Here is a 25,033-nt window from a genome sequence, read left to right on the forward strand (position 1 = left end):
TGGGATGATAACAAATTACTTAACTATTATTTTGCATCAATTTTCTCTACCAAGGATTATGATCTTGAGGCCACAAACGACCAAAAAAAAAAAAAGGTTAAATTCAAGATGAATGAAGAAATGATAAGATTGTACTGCCCTAAATGAGTTCAAGTCATTAGGCAAAAATGCACTATTATCTATCCGTGTGTGTGTGTGTGGACATGAAAGTACTAATTACTATGAATGACCTTTGAAAGACTTACAGAGGACAGGACAAGTACCAAATGCAAGGAGGTAAGCATATGTTCCAACGTTGGGGGGTAAAAAAAAAAAGAGAGAGAGAGAGAGAAAATGAAATCTGTAAACTACAGGCCAGTGATCTTAGCTTCCCATTTCAGGAAAAATTTTACAACATATTATAAAATGGATGATTAGTGAACAACTAGGAAAGGAAGCAGTGTCACAAAAACCCAGCTTGACTTAATCATATCATGTCATACTAATCTCTATTTTTTATCACAGTTACTAAACCTGTAAGTTGGAGGAATGCCACGGGTATTAAATGCAGATCTGATCACTGTCATTTCCCTACTCAGTAACTCCAAAGGACCCCCATTGCCACTAACTCCTCTATCTGGCATAAAAGCCCTTCACAACCTGGCTAGAACCTACTTTTCTAGCCTTTTGAAAACCTTACTGCCCCTCTAAAATGGTCTTCTAGCTATTCTTCATACATGACACTCTAACTATTTTTCTGCCTTTGTGCTGGCTATCCCCTGTGCCTGTATGAATTTCCCTCTCACTTCCACTTTTTCAAATCCCCAAGTTCTTTCAATACTAATTTTAAGCCTCATTGTCTACATAAAGCTTTAAGTGATCCTCCCAGTAGCTTCTATCCTTCCTACCAAAACTAGAACAATATACACTTATACATGTATATAGTTTCCCCCAATAGAACATAAGTACCTTGAGGGTAGAATTTCTGTCTTTGTATGCCCAGTAACTAGCATAATGCCTAGAACATAGCAGGCATTTAAGAAATTCTTGTTGACTGATTGATAGCATCCCATCCAATGTTTGGCCATCCTATACAACTCTAACCCTGGACTACAGCAAAGTATATGACAAAGATTTTCATATTATACTTGTGGACAAGACAGAAAGATAAAAGAAAGATGGCGATATGACTAGGTTGATTCAGAACTGGCTGAATGGTCATAGAGACTCAAAAGATAGTCATGGATGGTTTGATGTCAACTTATAATGAGATCTCTAGTGAAGGTACATGGACCTATGCTGTTCAATACACACTAATCAAATCAGAGAGGACATGAAGCTGAGAGGAACAATAAACATAATGTATAAGGGTAATTATCAAAAAAAAAATCTCAACTGGCAATGATGGGTCAAATCTAACAAAACAAAATATATGAAGTAGACATTCAAGCTACGGATTACACGGCCTCTAAGGTCCTTTCCAACTCTATATCAATGATGCCAAGTTTCATCACTTATTGGCTGTATGACCTTGGGCAAGTTACAACCAGAGTTCAGTTTCTTCACCTATAAAATGGAAGCAATACTGACTTTATCTGACTTGTGGGTTTGTGAGGAAAAAATGAAATAATGTATGCAAAAATACTTCTTAAAGTATAAAACATGAAACAAATGTAAGCTATTAGTAATTTCTTAAATTTCATATAAAAATTTATTTTTAGAGTAATAAATCTGTAAATTTTTTTCAGTCATGTCTGACTTTTCATGACTCCCTCTGGGGTTTTCTTGGCTAAGACACTAGTTTGCCATTTCCTTCTCTAAATAAATCTGTAAAGGCTCAAATATATAGATATATATTTCCCCAACTACTTGTAGATAATGATCTAGATCTTATAAATAACTCCATGTTCCCACAAGAGGTACAGTGGAAAGAACTCTGGATTTGGACCCAAAGGCTCTGGGTTTAAATCCTGGCTCTGTATTTACTACCTATGTGCCCTTGGACACCTGCTTAACCTCTCTAGGCCTCAATATCATCATCTGTAAAATAGACCAGATTGGACCAGATGAGGGAATGCCCCTTAGAGCCTTAATCAATGATCCAATGGAAGATAGGACACAGGTGAATACATCAACCCTTTTAAGCCAGAATGCCATTTAGTAAATTATTTTTCTAGTGTACTCCTAAGATCCAACCTGTGGCTGCTGAAAACTGAAGAAATAATTTTGTTCTTCATATTAAAGCCACTTACATTAATGACTTGCTGAATGTACCCAGAATTGTTTTTTTTTTAATATCAGCATTTGAAATATTTATTAGACTCTTCAAAGGTCGCTGCCCTCCAAAGTGTAAAACTATCTCAAGATTTTTACCTGCATGCCGGAGCCAGACTACTGCTAGGTTATATCTTTCTGAGCAGACTAATGCAGTGAGGAGAGGAAGTGCAGAATTATATTCTCCAACATCAAGAAAAGCTTCAGCAACATCAAGGTACAAGTCTCCCATATCTTCAGGATTTTGTTCTACTAGCGTGGTCAGGAGCGACTGCCATCACACAAAACAAGGGTTTCAATTTCACATTCAGAGGATAAGTACAAATTTATGTAAATGTATATTTCCATTTAACTCAAAAACCAATGTTATCAAGAAAGACTTGAGTAGCAATAATCAATATGAGTTTCCAAATTTAATTGGAGGAAGGTTATAGAATGGGTCTCCAGCTCTGTCTAGAGAAATAAACTAGTGACCTGTACCTTATATGGAAGATAAAGAATACATAAATAGCATTCAATCGGGAATAAAAAATTTTGTTTCAAAATGTACTCAAAGAAAACCCAAGTGTCTTTTAAAGTGTCTAATTTCTAATTCTAATCAAATCTGTTCTCATTTTTAAAAGAAAAAAAATTCAATTTCAAGAAGTAATTATAAGGATTTGGGTGGAAATCATAATAAATAGTCATAATAAACTCCCTGGCTCTAAAGAAAAGTGATAAACCTAGATCCAAGTTACAATTTCTGACACGTGGGTAAACTGATGGTAACTCTGCCAAAAATAAGCTACTTTAGGGCAACTCTTCTTACTTACATCAAGCGGATCAAGGATGTTAAGGTGAACCAAGCACACCATCAATTTAACAGTGATATCTATTGGCACTCCTTCAGGTATAGTGCAAGTAACCTTTTCTTCAGCTGTAGAAAAAAAAGAATTTATACAAAATAATTTCTTGTCTCTATATATAGCCTTTATACAAAGTAAAGCAATGTTTTTAAACTTCTTTCATCATACACACCTATTAGTAAGTTTTCTGAGCACAACCCCCCATATGTGTATATTTACAAATTATATATACTATTGTGAAAGCCAGTGAAGAACTGAAAATTACACCAAGATTCTGAACCTAGATGCCTGGAAGGATGGTGGTGGTATCCTAGACAGTAAAAGGAAAATTGGGAAGAAGAAAAGAGAGAAAAGATAATGTAATCATATCTACAGTAAAGATCACAACCTCTCCATGACTTCTCATATTCTGAAACTCACTCTGTTTCATCCTAAATAAAAATGAGGAGCAGTCCCTGCTCTGGAGCACAGAAGCTGCTCTCTGAGGGCCCCCTGTCACAGCCACAAGGGAGAAGAGGAAAAAGGGTCATGGAGATAGATAGGGTCATTCTTCCACTGGTATCTACGTAGCAGTTGCAGTGGATGCCAAGTAGCAGTAAAATGCCAAATTTAGAAGTGAGGTGAAGCTTATGCCCCCGCACAGGCAAAGGACCTGGGAGAGTGTTAAGAGGATAAGAGTAGGTGAGGTTGTATTTGAAATAAGTTCCACAACTGGCCACTGTGTGAAGGGTAGAATATGATTCATCTTTTCTCCCTCTGACTGGATGATCAAATACTCCTTGGAGTCGAGCCACAGCCCCCACATTGAAGAACACTAGATTAAAACACAACATTAATGATGCCAAAATCCTGAATTTATCCCTGTGATGGCTAGCTAACCACAGCCATACTTCTTACAAATGCTAAAAGTTTATACCTTCTTTGTCATCATCTCAAGTAACAATTAATTACTCTTTAGGATCCACAAGCTAACATCCTGAAAACCTTCAAAAATACTCCACCTCTAAATTAAAAAAAACAAAACTTAATTTGGTTTTCTAACTCACAGAGGTTGATCCAGCATTTAATATAAAGAGACTTTACTTCCATAAGAAAAATACCTTTACATTTTATAGTAAATAAATCTCAATTTTATTAAAAAGTATAATTTTCTCAGTTCAGAGAAACACTAGAGACAGGAAAAACCCCAAAATGCAACTTGGAAATAATGAAATCAAAAGATTAAAAAGTAAATAACGCAGTAAATTTGTTTCAGAAAGCTAGTCACAGGATGATGTTGCAACAGTGAACTTGGCCTAAAACTGCACTGAGGCAAAGCTTAAGACCAAGCTAATCAAGATTTCAAAACTATGAGACTGTAACTAATTGTCAGCCATCTTTATTGCCTTTATTTATCTTTATCATCACAGATCTTTAATCTTGTCATTAAGAGGAAAAGTAGTGTCACTGTTTATTATCATTCAGATATTACATGTAAAGTTATAAGATCATACAACTGGAAGGAACTTGAGAAGTTTTATCATTATGAGCGCCTGGTCCTATACCAAAAATCTATTTTCATGTCATTGTAGACAGATTAATACTACTGTGATGATATCCATACAGTCACCAAAATTCAAAACCCCACTTCTGCCGATTCCTTCTCTCTCTCCTCCCATATCCAATGCCAAGTCGTGTTAGTTCCATCTCCACAACATCTCTGATATCTATCCCCTTCTCTGTACCTAAGCTATATCCAACGTAATTCAGACTCTTTTACTTTTCACCTGGACTACTACAAAAAATCCAGATTCTTGGCTTCTAGTTTCTAACCCATCACCCACACAAGCTGTCAATATCTTGCTGAAGGACAAGTATGACCACATCACTTCCCTACTTAAGAACTTCCAGCAGCACCCTATTGTCCATAGGATCAAATATAAATTAATCACTTTGGTACTGAACTCAGCATTCCACCTCTACCACTGAGAATCCTTAACTATTTCAAGACTCAGATCATGGGACATACCAATGGGAAGCCTTTCCTTAACCTCCTGGTTGTTAATCCATTTCTCCCCCTCCTCAAATTATTATGTATATGTTTATCTTTTTACCCATTGTATTCCCCTAGGTAAATAGTAGTTATTTTTCATTTTTTTCTTTGCATTCCTAGAACCTAGTACAGTGTCCAGCACACAGTTGACAGGCTTTTAGATCGGACTGGATGAATATGAGGCCCTTTCCCAATTATGGCTGTTCTTTCAGGCTGTTCAATGTCTATCCTAAAATGTGGTAGTTGAGAACTAACTCTAAGAAACACTAAGTATAGATGTGGTCTGACACATGGTACAGCACAATACTATATGTTTATTATCTCCTTATTCTTGGATATTCTTAATGATGAGTAAGTTTGCCATTAGCTTACTTGACTTCCACATCACCCTGGTGACTCATACGGAGCCTACAATCTACTGAAACCTTCATGTCTTTTTCATATTATCATCACCCTTTATAATCCCTACCAATCCAAATAAACACTGGTTAGAAAACCACCAAAAAAACTTCACTCAGTTGATACTTATCTCTCTCCAAGTTATATTCTAATTGCCAAATCTGCTGGTCTTTTCTCAATTCTCAACCTATCTGCTGCATTTTTTAAGTGCTGATTATCCTTTGCTCACAGATACTGTTTCCTCTCTGTTTTCCTGACACTGATCTCTCCTGGTTCCCCTATGTGTTTGACTGCTCCTTCTCAGTCTTCTTTGCTGGCTCAGCAACCGTAACATATACCCTAACTATGAATGTTCTCCACGTCTCTACATTCTCTCACTTGGTGATCTCATCAGCTCCCATAGGTTTAATTATAATCTCCATGCAGACTACCCAGATCTATATTATCCAACTTATTTCTCCCCTGTACCTCAGTCCCACATCACAAGTTGCTTATTAAGCATTTCAAACTGGAAGTCCTGGAGACATTTCAATTTCAAATGTCCAAAAGCAAATCCATTGCCTGTCCTCACAAACCTATCCCTCTCCTAAACTTTCCTATTTTTATCAGAGATAATGCCATTCTTCCAATCTTTCATGTTTATAACACTGGTGTTATCTTTGACTTCTCACTTTACTCATATGTTGAATCTGTTGCCAAATCTTGTTTCTACTGCCACATTTTTTTTGCAGCTGGCCCCTTCCTCTACTCATACAGACACCATCTTAGGTCAGCTCCTCTTCACTCCTCACCTAGACTATTGCAGTGGCTTCCTAACTGGGTTCCTTGCACCAAATCTCTCCCCACCCCAATCTATCCTCCACAGAACTGCCAAAGTTTTTCCTCAAGCACAGATCCAATCATGTCACTCCTCTAATCAATAAACTTCAGTAGCTCCCTACTGCCTCTGGTAAAATAAAAACTCCTGTTTGGCTTTTAAAGCCCTAAGCTATTTTTCCAAACTTGTTATATGTTACTCTGGGCAGCTAAATGGTATAGTAGATAAGAGTGCTGGGTCTAGAGTCAGGAAGATCTGAATTCAAATCTGGCCTCACTTACTTTCTATGTGACCTTAGGCAAGCCACTTACTCTCTGTTTGACTCAGTTTCCTCAACAGCAAACTGGATAGTATAATAGTACCTACTTACCTAGGTTGTTGTGAGGATCAAATAAAATAGAATTTGTAAAGCACTTAGTATAGGGCCTACTGCATTACAGCAGTACTCAATAAACACTAGTTCCCTTCCCTTATTTTCTCCTTCCCTTGCTCCACAATCCAATCAAATTGGCGTTCATTACATTTATCACACAATACTCATTTCCCGTCTCCATGCTCCTGTAGTGGCCAACCCCATGCCTAGAAAACACTCCCACTTGCCCCACTTTCACAGAATCTCTCTTCCTTCAAAATGCAGCTCAGTCATCAATGTTCTACCTAAAGTCTTTCCTGATCCCCCAACTGCTGATGACTTTTTTCTCTGCTATACATTTATTTTATATTTATTCTTTATATACTTATAAATGCAAGTGTTGTCTCAAGTTCTCTAAGAAACTGTTTCTTTTGTTGTGTGTGTACTGGTATTCCAAATACCTAGAACAATGCCTACCACATAACAGACAGGTGCTGACTGACCGACGTCACACTGATGTCTCTTCCCAAGATCATCTGTTGATCTTCAATTGTTTTTAAAATGCAGCCCCTGGTTTAAAATGGTTACTTACGTATAAGAACAGCATCCTCTGAAAAAGCTTCATTTGTCACTGACTCTTCCTTCTCCTGAACATCCATCAAATCTTTCCCATTTGGAATAACAAAAAAAAGGTTAATTATAACTACTGAATCCCATCTATCAGTTGTATTTTTCATTTATGAACAATAATTTTCTTTGGTAGTTTTGAATTTTGGTTTATAATCTAATCCTATGTGTATAAAAAAGCATTTCCAATTGATACTTTATTTTTTAAAATCCACAACGAAAATATTATCTCCTAAGACCAATTCATGGAAACATTATCATCAGGCTTACTGCTTTCTGACAAACATTTTCAATCATTCGTCCACTCAACAACTAACATATGCTGATTCATGCTCTGGGTGACAGCTAAGGACATTACCGACCTAACTGGGATAAACAGAGGACAAAGTATGCACACCAATGATTATAATACAAGGCAGAATAGGGTAAGTGCCATAAGAGGTATAAAGTGCTACAGGAAGTTCAAGGGAAGAAAAAATTATATTTGATTGGTTAGACCACAAAAAGCTTTATGAAAGTGGAATATCAACTAGTCCTTGAAGGACTGAGAGAATCTTGTCATAAAGAAATACAAGGGAAGGCATTCTAAGCAAAGGGAAAAAGTGAAGCGAAGATATGAAAGCAAAAAAAAAAGGGGTAGCATGTTAAGAGAATGGAAAATTATTTTAATGCAGGAAATCCCTTCAACATCCCTCAAAAAATATCTCACAGACCTACTCTCTAAATTAGAGTTGTCAAACTCCCTAGCACTGTAGCCTAAACTCAAAACTCCCCAGAGTACAGCCCAAATCAGATTAAATTGTTGACTGGAAAATGTTTGACAAAATAAGTAAAAACATAACACAACAGAGAAAATGTTAATTTGAGATTTTCCAAGTCAATATGCAGCATCAGGGATGTGAGTTTGTGAGTTTGACACCACTGTTCTAAACCATTCTTTAATTACATGTAGGACACAAGCCCCGGTGCCACCATGGCAGACTGGGTCCTACACCTAAAAGCTATGAAAATAACTCAAGTTACTACTGTTCAAACTCCTCAATCATTATTACACTTCAAAATCTACTATACTTAGCACAAATCATCTTATTTATATTTGTTATGTCTCTCTGTTCCTAGCACTATGTGCTTAATACATCCTTTTGAATTGAATGACGCTGCTAATACCACCATAGCACAATGAACAGAGTTTGGCCTAGAAAAAAAGGCTGCTGGAGAAACCTAGAAACCAGAATGAACCTTCTAACTGGTTCTAAACAACATGAGTCAGAAAGTTCCTGTTCACTAAAGCAATTTAATCTTTATTCAACTCAAACCATATTATCATCTATTTAACTTAATTTTTACTTCTGTGAGCTTTGGTTATTGCTTTTTAAAAAAGTTTTTAAGTACTTTCATTTTGTTTTTTGTTACGGCAATTGGGATTAAGTGACTTGCCCAAGGTCACACAGCTAGTACATGTGTCAAGTGTCTGAGGCCGGATTTGAACTCAGGTCCTCCTGACTCCAGGGCCGGTGCTCTACTCACTGTGCCACTTAGCTGCCCCTTAAGTACTTTTCAAAAAAGCAAACTGCTTTAACTCTGGACTCTTTGAGTACTGCTTATTCACTACACTCTACTCACTTCAATGGGCACAAGGCAAAAAACTCTGCATCAATGAGGTTCAGACCACATTGAATGGCACATATCAATCTGACTGATAATAAAAATTTACAAACAAGTAAACAAGGTGTCTGTGATGCAATCAATCAAGGGGCAGAAGACTAGAGAGGAAGCTTTAAATAAAATATCTATGATGAAAAAAACTCTAGGAAGAGCTGGTTATTAAGACATTAACTTTAAAATTCATAAATCATTGCAAAGACGTAACAATCCTATCGTATGTGTGATATTACCTCTATTCTCTTCCAACATGGGCTTTTCAATAACTTTTTTCCATAGTACAATTCCAGAATAATCAGTAATAACCTAAAAAGAGCAGAACTGTAACTTATTTCACAAAAGAAGAATGAATGCATAAGGGTTACTTTAGAAAAATATCTTTGCAATCTGCAGAATAGTTCAACTGATATTAATCACATCCCATAAAAAGCCATTATGATACACTGAAATTTGTACTTGGACCAAACGCTGACTAAAGATGTATATAATTCAATACGAAGAAAATTCAGGCCTAAGAATTAAACACACTATAGCTATTAGTTTGAATGCAATTGTCCTAAGCTGAATAATACAGAACCCTGGCAACTATACTAAATACCAGAAAAACACTGTAACTTAGGTTTTTAAAAGCAGTCTAAATGTGTCCTCTCTTTAAAAAGCTTTATTACAAAATCAGAAAGTAACCTTTACAACAACATACACTGTATGGGGCTGTTTCCCTACATCACAGAGTCACTGCAGAAATCGCTTTTGTAAAGCATAAAACACTTTATAAATATGAGCCATAGTTATTATACATACAACCCAATGAAGGGTCAATTTGTCAAATTCTATTTTTAGTTTTAATCGAGAAACATCTATTATTTCTTTTAATACAGAGCAGAAACCTGTTCAAAATCTAAACCTGGCATATGTAAATTCTCTTACCTCTAACGCTTTGTCATGCTGCTTGTTGGAAATGTATAGTTCTGCTGCTATATTAACATCTTCCATGGAAACAAGATTCTGGTGTTTTGAAAAAGCTTCCTCGATTATGTTAATAGCTGAAGTGACATCACTGGCTTCATAATAACTCCTTGGAAGAAAAGCATACAAAAACTGACTGAAAATTAGTTAGTTTAGGTTGTCAAGCTTTATCTATGTTTGACATTCACAGAGTTTGCAATATTTTTCACTACCCCAACTTTCAGAAGGGAAATCCTTGTATTTAAAAATTTAAGATGTGTACTGAAATACTTATCCAAAGATTAAATAAAATCTTGTAGAAAAAGAGAGACTTGCATATAGTTCCAGTATGAATTAGACTTTTAAAGCAATTATCAGGGCAATTCTACAAACCAGGGGTTGACAAACTATTGTTTAAGCTGGCAATAGTTTGCTGATTCTCACTCTAAAACATTGATTGGATGACATAACTGCTTTTATATATGCCTTATAGAACAGAAGGCAAATGTGCCAACGAGACCCCCACTCCTCCAACAAACATAGAATATGGCAAGCAAAAAAACAGACTCCTTTGGATAACCAAAACAGTTCACAAGCTAGGACTCAGAATTATACCACCAGTGTAAAAGCCAATAGTTTATTTATAGTTTATTTACAGAACAACAGGTAGTATGGTAACTAATCGATCAACAAACATTTAAGATAATAGGACCACAGCTTTAAAGCTAGAAGCGGTCTTAGGGACCAGCTAATATAACACCCTCATTTTATATTTGGGAAAACTATCCGCAGCTATGAAAGGCTTTCTTTATGCTCGCCTCTAAGTGGATTTTATAGCTAAGTCAAGTACCTATTTGGTGTTTATTATGGTATATGGTACAAGATGTTGCTCCAAGCCTAATTTCTCCCAGAATGCTTTCTATTTTTCTGATCTTTTGCTGAAGAATCATTACTCTTGTTTATATCCTTGTTAATACCCAAGTTCATATCCTCAAGTTTTCAAATGCTTCTGGGTTTTATGTCTCTAATCTGTTCCGCTGATCAACTTTTTAATTTTTTTTAACAGTAATAAATAGTTTTGATAATTACTGTTTTATAGCATAATCTGAGGTGTGATCCTGAGGTGTGGGGGGGAGAGGAGGGGGAGAGGGAGGGAGGGAGGGAGAGGGAAAGAGAGAGAGAGAGAGAGAGAGAGAGAGAGAGAGAGAGAGAGAGAGAGAGTGTGTGTGTGTGTGTGTGTGTGTGTGTGTGTGTGTGTGTGCCCTTAATTAGAATGTAAACTCCTTGTGAGGAGGGATTGTTTTACTCATTTTATTTGTATCCTTAGTGCCTGGAACAGGACATAGTAAGCTTTAACAAATGCTTGTCAGCTAATTGATTTTCTAGTTTTTTTTTTTCAACATTTTCCCATCGGTGTTCATTAGAGATATAACTCTAAAGTTTTCTTTCTCAGCTATATCTCTCTCTGGTTTAGGTATCAGAACCATATTTATCTCATTAAAGGAATTTGTGATCTAATATCTATGATGCCTTTAAACATAATGTTTAACATAATCTCCCTGTTTATCTCTTTTTATCTATGTCTCTTTTTACTGTTGACTAGTCTGAGTTCAAGATAACTATTCTTGCTTTTCTGAATTAGCTTAAAGCATAATAAATTCTGCCCAAGCCCCACACTTTAACTGTGAAATGTCATGGTATTCATATCATTCCAGTATTTATCTTGGTAGGTAGACCAAGTATTTTATACATTCTGTGGTTATTTAAAATGGAATTTCTCCATCTTTTCCTCCTGGGTTTTACTGATAACAGAAAAATGCAGACATTTTTGAGGATGTCTCTTACATGCTACAACACTGCTGAAGATAATTACTTTTTAGTTGACTCTAGGTTTTTCTAAGCACACCATCACATTATCTGCAAAAGGTGATAATTTTGTTCCTTCTTTGCCTATTCTTATTCCCTCTTTTTGTTATAGCTAGCACTATGCTGGATAATAATGGTAATACACCCCAGTGCTAGGCTGTCTTGCTCTGCTAGTTCTGTCTTTTGCAGTGGCTCTGACAAAAGCATTGGTTTTAGGTTTCTTGTGGGTTCTTGGTGCTGGGGCTGTCCCAGACACTGTTCTGGCCCTTTCTCGTACTGTGGCTCCAGCCAGGGCTTCCTGGGCATCATGTTGGCTCTATCTCCTATTACTTCATTTGTTCTGTTGCATTTTCCTGACTCCCAAGAATAAGTACCCTTTTTGGGGGGCCTCAACTTTTCTCTTCTTTGGTGAGCTCATTTATTTCCAAAACCTCTTTTATCACATCTATGTAAATGACTTTGACATTTCCATCACTAGCCCCAGTCTCTCTCCTTCAAGCTCCAGTCCTACTTTTCCTATCCCTCTCAAAATATCTCCATTTGGCTGTCCACACTATACCTCAAATTCAACATATCTAAAACTGAATTCATCATCTTCCCCTACAAAAACCTCCCCCTCTTCCAATCTTTGCTATTTCTGTTGACCACATTGAATACTGAATAAAATATTACCGAATAAAATATAATCTCCTGATCCTGACATTTATGGCCTTTAATTTGGCTCCAATCTACATTTCTAGCTTTATTTCGCTGCCTCCCCCTTACTCTTACTCATTCTGTATGCTAGTAAAACTGGAATAATCATCTTTCCTTATTTTCTCCTAGCCTTTTCTACTTCCGTGTATCTGGACACACTTTTTCTTCCCCTCATTCCTGGAAATGTTCATACCTCCAACTGCTCAAATCCTTCTCTTCTTTCAAGGGTCAGCTAACTCAGGAGCCACCTTTATCATGAAGTATTCTCTGATCCCTCAAACTACAGGTAATCTTTTTCCTCAACTCTGTACCACTTTGTTCAACCTGATATAGTTACTCATGTTCTAGCTTGTATTATTGTTACTTGTGTACATGTTCTTATTTAAATCCTGTGCCATGTACTAAGTAAAACTTTAGTAAATATAAACATACTCCAATTTAAATCAATGTACAATTATAAAGAAAAATAATAGAAAACAATATAGTTGCAAATGTACACTATCACATTTTAATTACAGAGACCGACTAGGCTTTTGTGTGCTAGCTTACTATAACTGTTTCTAGTAGAACATTCCCCATACAATAAAAGCTCCTTGAAGGCAGAGGCAATGTCACTTTTGTCTAATTATTCCAAGTGCTGGGAACAGCACCAGATATGAAGTAGGCATGTAATAAATGCTTGCTTTTTTATCTCCTGAGTTTCAAATAGCCAACTTAGGAAGATCTTTTATGTCATAACTCACTTGTAAGTTGGCAACTTCTGTTTCATTCATGGATCCACTGAAGCATAACTACCTGAACCTGAAGAGAAAAATGCATTCTATTTCAAACATACATGCCTTGCTTTTTTGACATGTTAAGTATTGAATTTACTATTTCAAGTATTAAAAAAGCAAGATGTTATAACAAGTTTCCATATAAACTTACTTTGCCATATCTCTGGCCAACTGCATGAAGCGCTCTCCATCAAATGGGGATAAGAGATTTAAAATGCGTCTATAACCATCCATTGCCATTTTATGTTCTCCCATCTGTTCATAAAGGCTTGATCTTTCCCAAAGATAACGAACATTTGTAGGATCATACTTAAGAGCTAAAAATGCAACCACAAAAAATTTATATTCTTTTTAAAAAACTTTCATTTATTTATTTATTTTTGGAGGGGGGGAAGGCAGGGCAATTGGGGTCAAGTGACTTGCCCAAGGTCACACAGCTAGTAAGCGTGTCAAGTGTCTGAGGCCAGATTTGAACTCAGGTCCTCTGGACTCCAGGGCTGATGTTCTACTCACTGTGCCACCTAGCTACCCCAACAATTTATATTCTGCTTAATACACAGCAAAAATACAGTACAAAGTGCTAACCTCCCTATTTACATGTTTAAACTAAGGCAATTCATGGTACTGTAGATTAGAGCCAAAAGGAACCTCTTAAGTCATTTAATTCAAAACTCTTCATTTTAAAAATGAGGAAACCAAAACTCACAGAAGTGACTAACCCAAAGTAAAAGAAGTGGTATGAGGCAAGGCCAAGATTTGAATGCAGGCCTTCCAACTCTAAATCCACCACTTTTCCCACTGCACCTTCGGGGGTCTTCCATTTCACTTCTAAGCCAAGGCACCATACCTCAGGGCCAGGTCGTTCCAGGGTGGCTCCAAACTCATAACTAAGCATAATAGATGCTCTGGACCCTCCATTATGGCCAGGGTTTGGGCCAGCACTGGAAGTAATACGCTAACTCCAGTCTCATAAACACTTGGTTCTTTTTCTTTTAGCAAATCTCAAAATGAAATCAACGTTATACTAATAAATAAAATGGCCACATTGTAAAATTCTTCCTCTCAACATATCCTGGTCCTAGTGTGCCCCAACTGGGTGATCCAAATTTAAAATTCTGTAACAAATCTAAGGGAAAACTTCCTAACTATTAAACCTGAAGTATCTTGGACAGTTATTGGTTTGTCTACGCTGCAAGTCTTCAATCAGAGGCTAGATCAGAGGTGGAGAACTTGTGGCCTCAAGGCCACATGTGGCCTTCTAGGTTCTTTAGTGCAGCCTTTTGACTGAGTTCAAGTTTTACAGAACAAATTTTTTTATTAAAGGGATTTATTCTGTGAAGTTTAGATTCAGTCAAAGGCCACACTTGAGGCCACAGGTTTCCCCACCCCTGGGCTAGAAGATCACTTGCTGGGGACATTGTAAAGCAGATCCCTATTTAGGCCTACTCCACATTAGATAATTTCTGAGATACCTTCCAACTCTCAGAGACTTAAATTTATTTTATCAGTATCTTCTCAGAATATAAATTGAATCAGTTAAAAATCAATTCTTCAGTTTCCACCCCAGAACAAACTCTGACTCTAAAGTTGCCTCAGTGACCCATCTAGTCAGAAAGAAATTCTGGATTATAATCAATTCAAAGCGAATCACATCCTAAAGATACATATCTCGTCCTATGAGCTGACCTTGAGATAAAATTAGGCATGTGGAGATGGGTCTGAGCCAACATACCCTCCAGGATAAAGGATTTAGTCCTGGCACCACTAGTTTCACTAACTAATGACAAAGGTAAAAATAGGAGAATTCAAATTACAAATTTCCAATCTCAGTATAAAGTTAATTATGAATTAAATTCATTTTAAAAAACTTTATAACACAGACTAGCAATTAAAATAATTCAAGATTTTGTCATCCAAAATATTATCTATCTATTGCAATGGATACAAAAATATGTTAAAATACATTACCTTTTGTATAGCAAAAAATAGCTTGCTTAATGTTGTCTTGTTCTAGTGACATTTCTGCCAGTCTAACCCATTCTTCTGTGTCACTAGGGTTTAAATGCGCAGAAATTAGCTCAAACTGCAATGATTTTTCCATATCACCTTGGTCCTCATATATCATGGCAAGTGTAGAAAATGGTTCATAAGCAAGAGGAGCTAAAAGAGATAAATTTTTTTCAATGTTTACAAAAGGCCGAAAAGGAGGAAAAAATGGCTAAAAAAGGAGAAAAAGTGGCTGAGGTAGCTATATTCTCAGGGTCCACAAAGTATTCTAAAATTCAAACATGCCAATATTTTTCAAGTTTACTTTATTTCAGTCACTCTAAGAGAATCTCACAAACTGAACTAAAAATGGAACTCAGGATTCCTTTAGGTATATCTAAACTAATAACTATGATTTTCTTTATTTTATTAATAATATGATAATATCTGACATGTATGTAGTGCTTTTAAAGTCTGTAAAGCCTTTTATACAGATTATCTCACAAAAACATCATGATCACCCCAGAAGATAGGTTATGCAGGTGTTATTATCCCATTTTACAGGTGAGGAAACATGCTCAGAGACTCTTAAGTGATTTACCCAAAATGACATAGCTATTAAACAGGGACAAAATTTAAAACTAGTCATCCTGACTCCAGGTCCGGTACTATTCAGAAAAAAAAAGAGCAAAAAGTATGCCTTTCTAAATCAGATGCTAGTTGGAACTTTTACAACTGTCTCCCCATTCTGCCATAAAGGACACAGGCCAATGTGTTTCAGTTGTTAGTTTTACGTCCAGGACACCACTGGAGCTGCATCTCCTAACCAGGAAGAAACTAGACGCTTACACAAGGATGCCCAAGAGTGTCAATTTTTGATGCAATGATTCCAAAAATGAAGCACAAATACATATAGAAATTAATGCCCCAAATTTATTTAAAAGAAAAAAGCAAAAAAGGATGGCAAGTAACATGAACTATGAGAAATTATCTTGATGAAAAAGAAACTTATTATCAGTTGTTAAAAGAATAAGAAAAAGCAGTGCCATTTACAACATATAAAGTCTAAAAGAAGGCTCTCAAAATTTAAAGAAATGTTAAGAAGCTCTTGATAGCACAACTTAAGGCATCATTTTTTTAAAAAAGATTAACTACTTTCTATAGTGAGTAGTAGTCTGGAGAAACACTGAGAAAGCAAAACAGTAATTTTAGGTGAAAGAAGAAAAATCAGATGCTCTTATTAACAAGATTTGAGGCTTAATGGAAAAAAATGATGACAAATTTAGAACTGTCTTTTGCCACAAAGAAGCCCAGGTTAAATTCATCACTTGACACTATTCTGATCTGGAAATAGAAAAACAAAACTTCTTCAATTCTGTTTCAACATAATATCCTTGATATATTTAGGAAAGGCTACCATTATACACTAAGTCTAAAGTCCAAAGTTAGAATAATGGAAAATGGAATACAAGGACTTCAAAACACCAACGAAAGAAATAGTAGCAAATTTAATGATAATGGGAACAGAATATATTGCTAGGTTGTAGTTAAGTAAAAGCAGTAAGATAAATGCCACCATAAATGGCTAAAATTTTCAAACAATTGACATTTCCAATTAGCGAGGCAGCATGAGTCTACTTCATCATCTAAAGGACTTGCAGGAACAAAATTGTAAGTTCCCACAGTCAATACATAGAGCCCCACATAAAGTACCTTGTCTTATAATTTCCATGCACATCAATATGGCCTCTTCACGTTCACCTCGAGCAAATCGGATGTTGGCTTCCCCCATGAGCCCTCTCAAAGCTCTAGGAAGTTTACTTCGAGGCCTTTTCTCCTACAGAGGAAAAATGCATTTATGTTTGAATAGTTTTAGGTTCCACATATTAATTCCAAACACTTTAGTAAAACTAAGAAACAATAAAATCAAAATCTTACATTTAAGAAGGCAACCTTTCAAGCTCCACAATTCAGACTAAATGGTTGCAATTTGAACTGACTCACTAATGAATGTTTACTAGAAAAACAGTTGAAAATTTCATTACAGAAAAGGACAAAAATTATCTCTTTAACAGTTTCCAAAGACTAGGGCTTTAAAAGTTTGAAATTTTAACTGAAACAAGTTTTGTGAACACAAAATAACTTTACAAAATAATTCTGTGGATTGGGTGTGTGTGTGTGTGTGTGTGTGTGTGTGTGTGTGTGTTTGTGTACACGTGTGCTTTTTTAAAGCAAACCTTGAAGTAGTCAGAAGCTACTAATTACGATGCTTTTACAGGTAGGCTTGAGTAATACAAAATTTATTGTTTGTATGGCATGAAAGTTTAAATATACCACAGACCCTCAATGACACAATCTAATATAGCTCAGAACTATCAATTTTCTTTTTCAGGATAAATTTTCTTATAATCCCAAATTTTCTTTCAGAATTATATTAACTCCAAGTATTTTGCTTTCCATCCATCCTCTGCCAAATAATATGAAATAGCCATCAGCCCTAAACCAGGATAGAGAACTAACAATTAGGTCTGGTACAATAGGACACAAGACTACCTCTTTTCCTTCCTGCACCAGAAATTCTTAATCTTTTCCCCCCCAAACCTGCCCCCACCTCATTAGGCTATTATTGTTAATGGTGTCACTTGCTCAGTCAAGATGCTGAAAATCTCAGACTCAAACCTTTGACTACTCTATACCCACTCCAACCCGGATACTCCCCTAAACATCCAAGTCTTGTAGATTCTGCCTTTCCATTATCTTTCCCAAATGTTCCCTCATTTCCATTTCCATTACCACCACCCTAGTTCAGGCCTTTAAAACCTTCCTTACTAGACTCCAAGGTCTTTCACAGCAAAGCTGATGTCACACTTTTCTTTGTCATCTTCCTCAATACAGTGCCTTGTCATGGCAGGCATATGAATGCTTGGTGAATTGTTTTTTAATCGAAATTTTTATTGAATATGGCCCCTATTATGACAAGTCTCTGGTGCATTTTCATGCACTGACAAAATATGTACTAATTACCGAATCACAACTTTTTCTTCAAAATAAAAATCTACTTGCTTTCATCATTTTCTTGGTCTCTCGATTAAGGACCATCTCCAACACAAATACATCTCCTGCTGTGGGTTGTTCAGGTGTTTCTTCATCTTCTTCTTCCTCTTCCTCCTCTTCTTCCTCATCTTCATTTTCTCCAAGCATGGAAGCAAAGACCCTGTGGACCGATTTGCTGACTCCATCTGATGTTTCTCCTGGGTAAAAAGAAACCAAAACCAAACACAACCACTTTGATTTTCAAAAAAAGGTGGTCTCTTCTAAGTGATGTCTTTACAACCTATTATAGTAGTACCCTACTCATCTAGAGGTTAGACTTCTAGCAATCATAATTATTCAGAATACAAACACAAACCTGTAATTAAGTTCAGGGAGGTGAGGAGAGGCCTGTTATCAGCAAAAACAATAGCTTTAAAGCCATACTTTGCTCAATAAGAAAGGCAGTATCACACTCAAGCACACAGCCAGACAACCGCGTGTGAATTAAGGCAGCTGGCTGGAAACAGAGCTCAGTGACAACCAAGAGAAAAACTACAGAAAACAAACATTAAAGTATAAAAGCACAGCAGTGGGATAATTTAGGTTAGGGGAAAAATAGCAACAAACACTTCAATAACCCCTCACAAGACATCCTTACATATATATATGTATACACACACACATACGTATACATATATATATGCACACACATATACATACACACACACACAAACACATACATACACACATATCACAGAACAATAACTGTTGTTTTGAAAAATGACCTGAATTGTCAAGAAATGGTTACATTCTTCTTGATAACAACTGTTTAAGAAATCAGATTAAAGGTGTATGTTTTTTAAAGACTTAAATGGTTAAAAATAAGTTTTTATACTTAAAGCAGTAAGCGTCAGTTATTTAGAAAATTTAACTATGTAGAACACATTATTGGGGCACTAGCCAAAAATATCATACCCAGCAAAGCTAAGCATAGTCCTGAATGAAAAAAAATGGACATTAAATGAACTGTCAGACTCTCAGAACTTTGTTAAAAAATAAAAAACAACACCTGAACTTAATAGAAGATCTGACATACAAGAGTAAAGAGAAATATAAAAGACTAATTAAAAGGGACTCAATAAGGACAGATTGTTTACTTTTAAGGTATGTAAAATATAAAATGTATGTCTAAGATTGCTATTAGTAATTTGGTAGTTCATAAGGAAGACTGGGGTAGATCTGAGTATGATACAACTTGAAAAAGTAAAATCATTTAGGAACAGCTAAAAAGAGTAATTATAGAGGAAGAGAAGAACTGACAGAGAGATTAGATGGGGGAAGACGGCTGTTAGTTCTGGAAATCTACTTTCATCAGGAATAGGTTCAAGAGGGAACAATACATTTATATCTAGAAGAGTATAAACGCTTTCTAAATTCAGAAAGAAATAAAACACTAAGGGAATAGGAAGGGGGGAGGGAGAGGACAAGGGAAAGGTAAGGATCTCTAGAGCGGAGGATGATGGAACAGGTTAAAGGCAGGGTATAGTCAGAGTAATGAGAATGGATAAGAGAGGGATCCTTGGGCACAGAGGGGTAGATTAAGTAATAGGAGGGCAAAGTAGCAGGCAGAAGTAAAGTACAGGAGTTAGAACGGATAGGAAATAAGAGATATACACAAAGAAAGGTCAGAAGTAGAATTTGTTAGGGAAAGTATATATCTATATATGTATGTATGTATATATGTACATGTATATCTATGTATCTATGTCTATACATAAATATAACTGCATTTAACTGTAGACTTCTGGGGAGTTGGGGTGCAGAAGGGGAGGGAGGGGAAAAAGAACCAAGTAAAAGCTACACAGCAGAGAACAGAAGAAAACTAACAAGGAAGCAAAGATGGACAGCTCTCAACATAACACGCTGATTTGGAAATTTATTGCTATATATTTTGAATCCTCTCTTACATTCTGCTGTGCACGTGACATGCTTTTTTTCTCTTTTCTTATTTTGTATTTAAATTTCAATATTTAAGTTTATAATGTTTCTTTTTCTTTTCTTGTGTACTTAAGTTTCAGTAATAAAAAATACTGAAAAAGATAAAAAGAACACAGTATCATAAAGATGCTGGATAAAATCAAATATAATAATGTTGATTAAATAAAATGAATACACAAATAAAAACAAAAAGTATGTTTTCATTAAAATGGCATGATTTTAATTTTTTGAACACTCAAAATCACTCCAAAGTCTAAGAATCACAAACCTAAGTATTTAAATGATTACATTTTTAACTGACAGAAAGAGAGGCTTTGCGCATAGAGAGCTATGTGAGCCCAGACAAGTCATTTAACCTCCCAGTGTCCCTGGCAACTCAGCTGTAGAGACTAGACAAAATGTGGTGGTAGGATCTGCTTACTTGTAATTCCCTGATAAAGTCACAAGTCTTTTAAAAATTGTTATTTGAATCATTACGATCATGTTTTTAAAAGTTTTCAAGCAAAGTAAAATGAATATGGCTATTATAATTGGGGGGAAGGTAGTGGTGTATATAAGGAGAAACAAACCTATGATTTCATCAGTTTGGAGAAGTTAAATAACCTGCCCAAGCGCAGACGATAGAGAACCAGTCTTGGAGTCAGGAGGAACTAAGTTCAAATTCTGTCTCAGACACTTGACACTAGCTGTGTGTCCCCAGGCATGTCACTTAACCCCAACTGCCTCACAAATGAATGAATGAATGAATGAATAACTTGCCCAAGAACACACAGACAGTACATGTCAGAGATGGGACTTGAACCAAGGTCTTAAATCTCAGGCCATTTCTCTATGCACTCCAACATCCTGCCTGTCTTATATAAGAATGTATTATGCTTAAATGATAATGTTAATTATTTTAAAGTATATTGTATGAGTTTCTAAATTATTATAGTAATTTTTCCATTTCAAATGAAGATACAGGTTAATGACCAAGTCAAACATCAAAATATATCCCAATAGAAGCATCTAACCCAGCTGAGTTATGAGTTGGTTTATAATACATTTTAAAAACTTCTTCATAAGATATCATGCACCTACACAAAAGAGTAGCAAGATTCTAATAGCATAGGACTGAAATTTTCTTTAAATTCATATGTTATACTTGGTGTCTTCTGTTAGTTAACAAGATTATGATAATCAACACTCATCAAAGTTTTCAATAAAATGTCATAAATTAAAATAACAAGAAATTAAACTGAAAAAGCTGCCTGATAAACTTCTCCAGGTTAAAGCCACTGATCTAAATGTAGATGAGAGGATGAGAGAGCATTCGGGAAGGGGGGGAGGGTAGGAAGAGAAACAATCTGGTACAATTTAGTATTAGAAGTAGGTTACACTCTGGGAGTAACAATTTAGCTATGAAGCAGAGCTAATTACATACAATTTTTGGATAAAAGGCTTTAGTTAAGCATGGCCCAGAAGCCATCCTAAGAATGTTGCCGTTGAGTCATTCAGTCACGTCCAACACTTCACGACCCCCGTGCTCCAAGGTTTTAATGGCAAAGATACTGGAGTGGTTTGCCATTTCTTTCTCCAGTGGATTAAGGCAAACAGAGGTTAAGCCCAGGGTCACACAGCTAGTAAGTATCTGAGGCCAAGTTTGAAGTCAGGTGTTCCTGACTCTAGGCCTTATGCTCTATCCATTGAGCCACCTAGCTGTCTCCTACTCTAAGAATACAGATGTCTTTTCTTATGTGCACTAGAAAAATATGGCTTCTATGATCCTGAGGAATAAAAGCTCCAAATGTAAGAAACATCCCTAAAGATGGCCACAAAGCAGGTAGAAAACTATCATACACTGAAGTCACAAAAATAAAAGACAATCGCCAAATATACAGAACATTTACCATTAGATATTACATTAATCATAAAATAACAAAACACTTTTATAACTCTTACTACATACTGCAGCTATTAAACCTGTTCAACATACCTTCATTGATATCTTGGCTCTGGGATTTGGTAGAGTCAATTCCAGAAGAAGATGGAACCTCTGAGTCATTTAGATTTTCCTCAGCTAAAACTTTTCCTTTTTCCTGACCAGCCTGAAGGATTTAAAATTTATTAGTATAGAAAACACACGCAAAAAATCTAGCAATCACAAATTTTAATAACATATTTATGTTACTTTCTGTTCTTGACATTAACTTCTAAATTTAATTTTTACAGTATCTAGAGTCTCAAATCAAGGGTTTTCTCTTCAGTTTAGATGGTTATAATGTAAGAATACAGTGGACAAAAAAACTGCAATTCAAATTCAAGCCCTACTACAACTCTGTCAACTTGAGCAAGTCTCTCAATCTCCTTGAGCCTTATTTTCCTCATCTATAAGATGGCATATAATGCATGTACTACTTAACTCAAAGGGCTGTTGCGAGGACCAAATGAAACAATGTATTTAGTGCTACATAGATAAATGTAAGCTATCATGCCTATTGTTCATATCATGCCATGCCATGGGATAGCCAGTCCACTGAATTAGATGAACAATGAATTAGGCCTAGAACCAAATGGGAAAAACTAAGGGAGTGGGTTACAGGTGGGAAACTGTGCCATGCTTTTAATCCCAGACTACTTCCCAGTACAAAGATCTATCTTCTCAATACAAATGTTCTCCCACAGACATTCTGTGGTTGTTAAATTCTGCAACACTACAATTTGTAAGAAATTAAACTTACAGGCGGCTAAAAGGAGGGATGGGCAGTTGGCATAGACAAGTTCTCTTAAAGGATGACCTACACTCAAGTATAAGACATATGATCAAATACAAAGAGAAGTCCTTCATGTGGAATTCACAAGGCACAAAAGATGAACAGCTTCAATACTTCATTAGTAGCCTTGAAATGGTTAAAAAAATAAAAAAAACCTAAAAAGCTTCCACAAGGTGGATCCTTCATGGAGCACCTACAGAAAAACAGGGACAAGAATTTAATAGGACGAGGAAATATGAATGAGTTGTAATCTGTACCAATGGAAGAAATCCCACACCAGTGAAATCAAAAATCATATTATTTATTACATATAGACAACCATAAGAAGATCCTCCTGGTCATTTCCTTGGTTAAATGTGGGATGCAATTCCCTTAAATGAAAAGGGCAGGAGATAGCACTAGTTTCCTGGATAAGAAAGATTATGTCAGATGCTTTTAGAAAGTTGAAATGAAAACAGAAGACGAAGATCTACATCAAGCGAATAAAAGAGACACCCAAGTGTAAGCAAAATCTTTACCCCTCCTAAATACACCTGGATTCTCAATACAAGGCTTTATAGTATAAGAGAACTTCGGAGCTGGAAGGACCTTAGAGACCACCTAGTTCAGCCCCCTTACTGTAAACGAGGAAACAGGTTTAGGGTAAATGACTCGTCCAAAATCACGGGTTAGCGGTAGAACAACTACTATTACCCACGCCTCAAGCCCTGGTCCAGTGCTCTTTCCACTACACTGGTCTGCTGATGTCAATGTCACTCAGAAAGAAAAAACCTTTAACAAGGAGGGGCACTGTAAACAGGAAGAGGCAATTTCTGCGCCTCCTCAGGAGAAATGGAAGTCTATTTATATTCATAAATCACCGGAAGATGACGGGAAGATTTTCCAATCTAACCGCTTCATTTTACAGATAAGAGAAACTGTGGCCCAGATGGGTGAAATGAATATGTTGAATTTCCTAAGGTCGTGATCAGCAGAAAGGTTGGATCTGGAATCAAATGTCCCAGGTTTCAATGGCTCCACCTCTTACAACCTGGGCAGCACTTTGGGGGGCGGGGGGGAGAGGTCAGCTCCTCTATCTCTCTGAGGCTCGGGTTTCTCTTCCGTAAAATTGGGGGCGGGGGGCCGGGATAGATTGTGGACGATCCGTCTCTAAGACGCCTTCCTGCCCGGCACCCCTAAATGGCAGAGACTCAAGCCTCCTTCCACCCGGTCCCGGCCTCCTCCTGGACGCGAGGCCAAGGCCAGGGAGGGAGCGCAGGGAGAGGGAGAGGAGCGGAGCGGAGCTGCCCACGGCCGGGCCGGAGCGAGGGCCGGGCTTCGCCGCTCCGCGCTCGGGCCGCTCCGCCCTCGGCCTCGGGGGCAGCGGGTGTCCCACCGCAAGGGCTTCGGCTTACTTTTTTCTCGCGGGTTTTCCTCTCTTCCCTTCGCCTCTCGAACTCCTCAAAAGAGATCTTTCCTTCCAGGTAATCGATCAGTTCGGGGCTGAACCCCGACATGTCCCCGCTAGTCTAGCTCCTCTTACAGGTAGGACTCAGGGAGCAGAAGTCAAGGGCCATCGGCCTAGTCTCCCGGCAACTCCCACTTCCGGAAGAGACCGGACACAGCGTCCTACAGCAAAAGGACCCCGGCAGCCACAGGAGCTAGCGCTCAAGAGTTCCTAGAGAGTCTCCGCCCCCAGGATGAGTGCCCATTCTAGGCTGGGGGCGGGGTTTGTGACTCTAAAGGTAGAAGAAGGAGGTGATCTGAACTGATGCAAAGTGAAGTGAGCAGAACCAGGAGAACGATGTAGGCACTCAACAGCAGTAGTGTAATGATGATCAATGCAGACTTAGCTACACTGATCAAGACAATGATCCAAGATAATTCTAAAGGACTGGATGAGGAAAAAATACCATCCACCTCCAGAGAAAGAACTGATGAACTGTATTTTTTTCCTGCTACATTTTAAAATTTTATTTATTTATTTTTAGTTTTCAACGTTTACTTCCATAAG

At 36.9% G+C, this 25,033-nt stretch overlaps 1 protein-coding gene across 1 annotated transcript in view; it reads right to left on the reverse strand.

Annotated features, from left to right (window-relative positions):
• Positions 1-24,636, reverse strand: part of GTF3C3 (general transcription factor IIIC subunit 3) — a 44,107-nt gene extending 19,471 nt beyond the window's left edge. The window contains exons 1-11 of the mRNA XM_036746678.1: positions 24,435-24,636; positions 22,263-22,374; positions 18,320-18,507; positions 16,970-17,093; positions 15,239-15,430; positions 13,422-13,587; positions 9,915-10,062; positions 9,221-9,293; positions 7,291-7,362; positions 3,066-3,169; positions 2,353-2,524 (exon numbers count right to left, since the gene is read on the reverse strand). Coding sequence (XP_036602573.1) covers positions 2,353-2,524; positions 3,066-3,169; positions 7,291-7,362; positions 9,221-9,293; positions 9,915-10,062; positions 13,422-13,587; positions 15,239-15,430; positions 16,970-17,093; positions 18,320-18,507; positions 22,263-22,374; positions 24,435-24,536 — 1,453 coding nt within the window. The 5' untranslated portion in view covers positions 24,537-24,636. The remainder of the gene's footprint in view (positions 1-2,352; positions 2,525-3,065; positions 3,170-7,290; positions 7,363-9,220; positions 9,294-9,914; positions 10,063-13,421; positions 13,588-15,238; positions 15,431-16,969; positions 17,094-18,319; positions 18,508-22,262; positions 22,375-24,434) is intronic.
• Between the last annotated feature and the right edge of the window lie 397 nt (positions 24,637-25,033).

The sequence above is a fragment of the Trichosurus vulpecula genome, chromosome 2 (genome assembly GCF_011100635.1).
Source record: "Trichosurus vulpecula isolate mTriVul1 chromosome 2, mTriVul1.pri, whole genome shotgun sequence".
NCBI lineage: Eukaryota > Metazoa > Chordata > Mammalia > Diprotodontia > Phalangeridae > Trichosurus > Trichosurus vulpecula.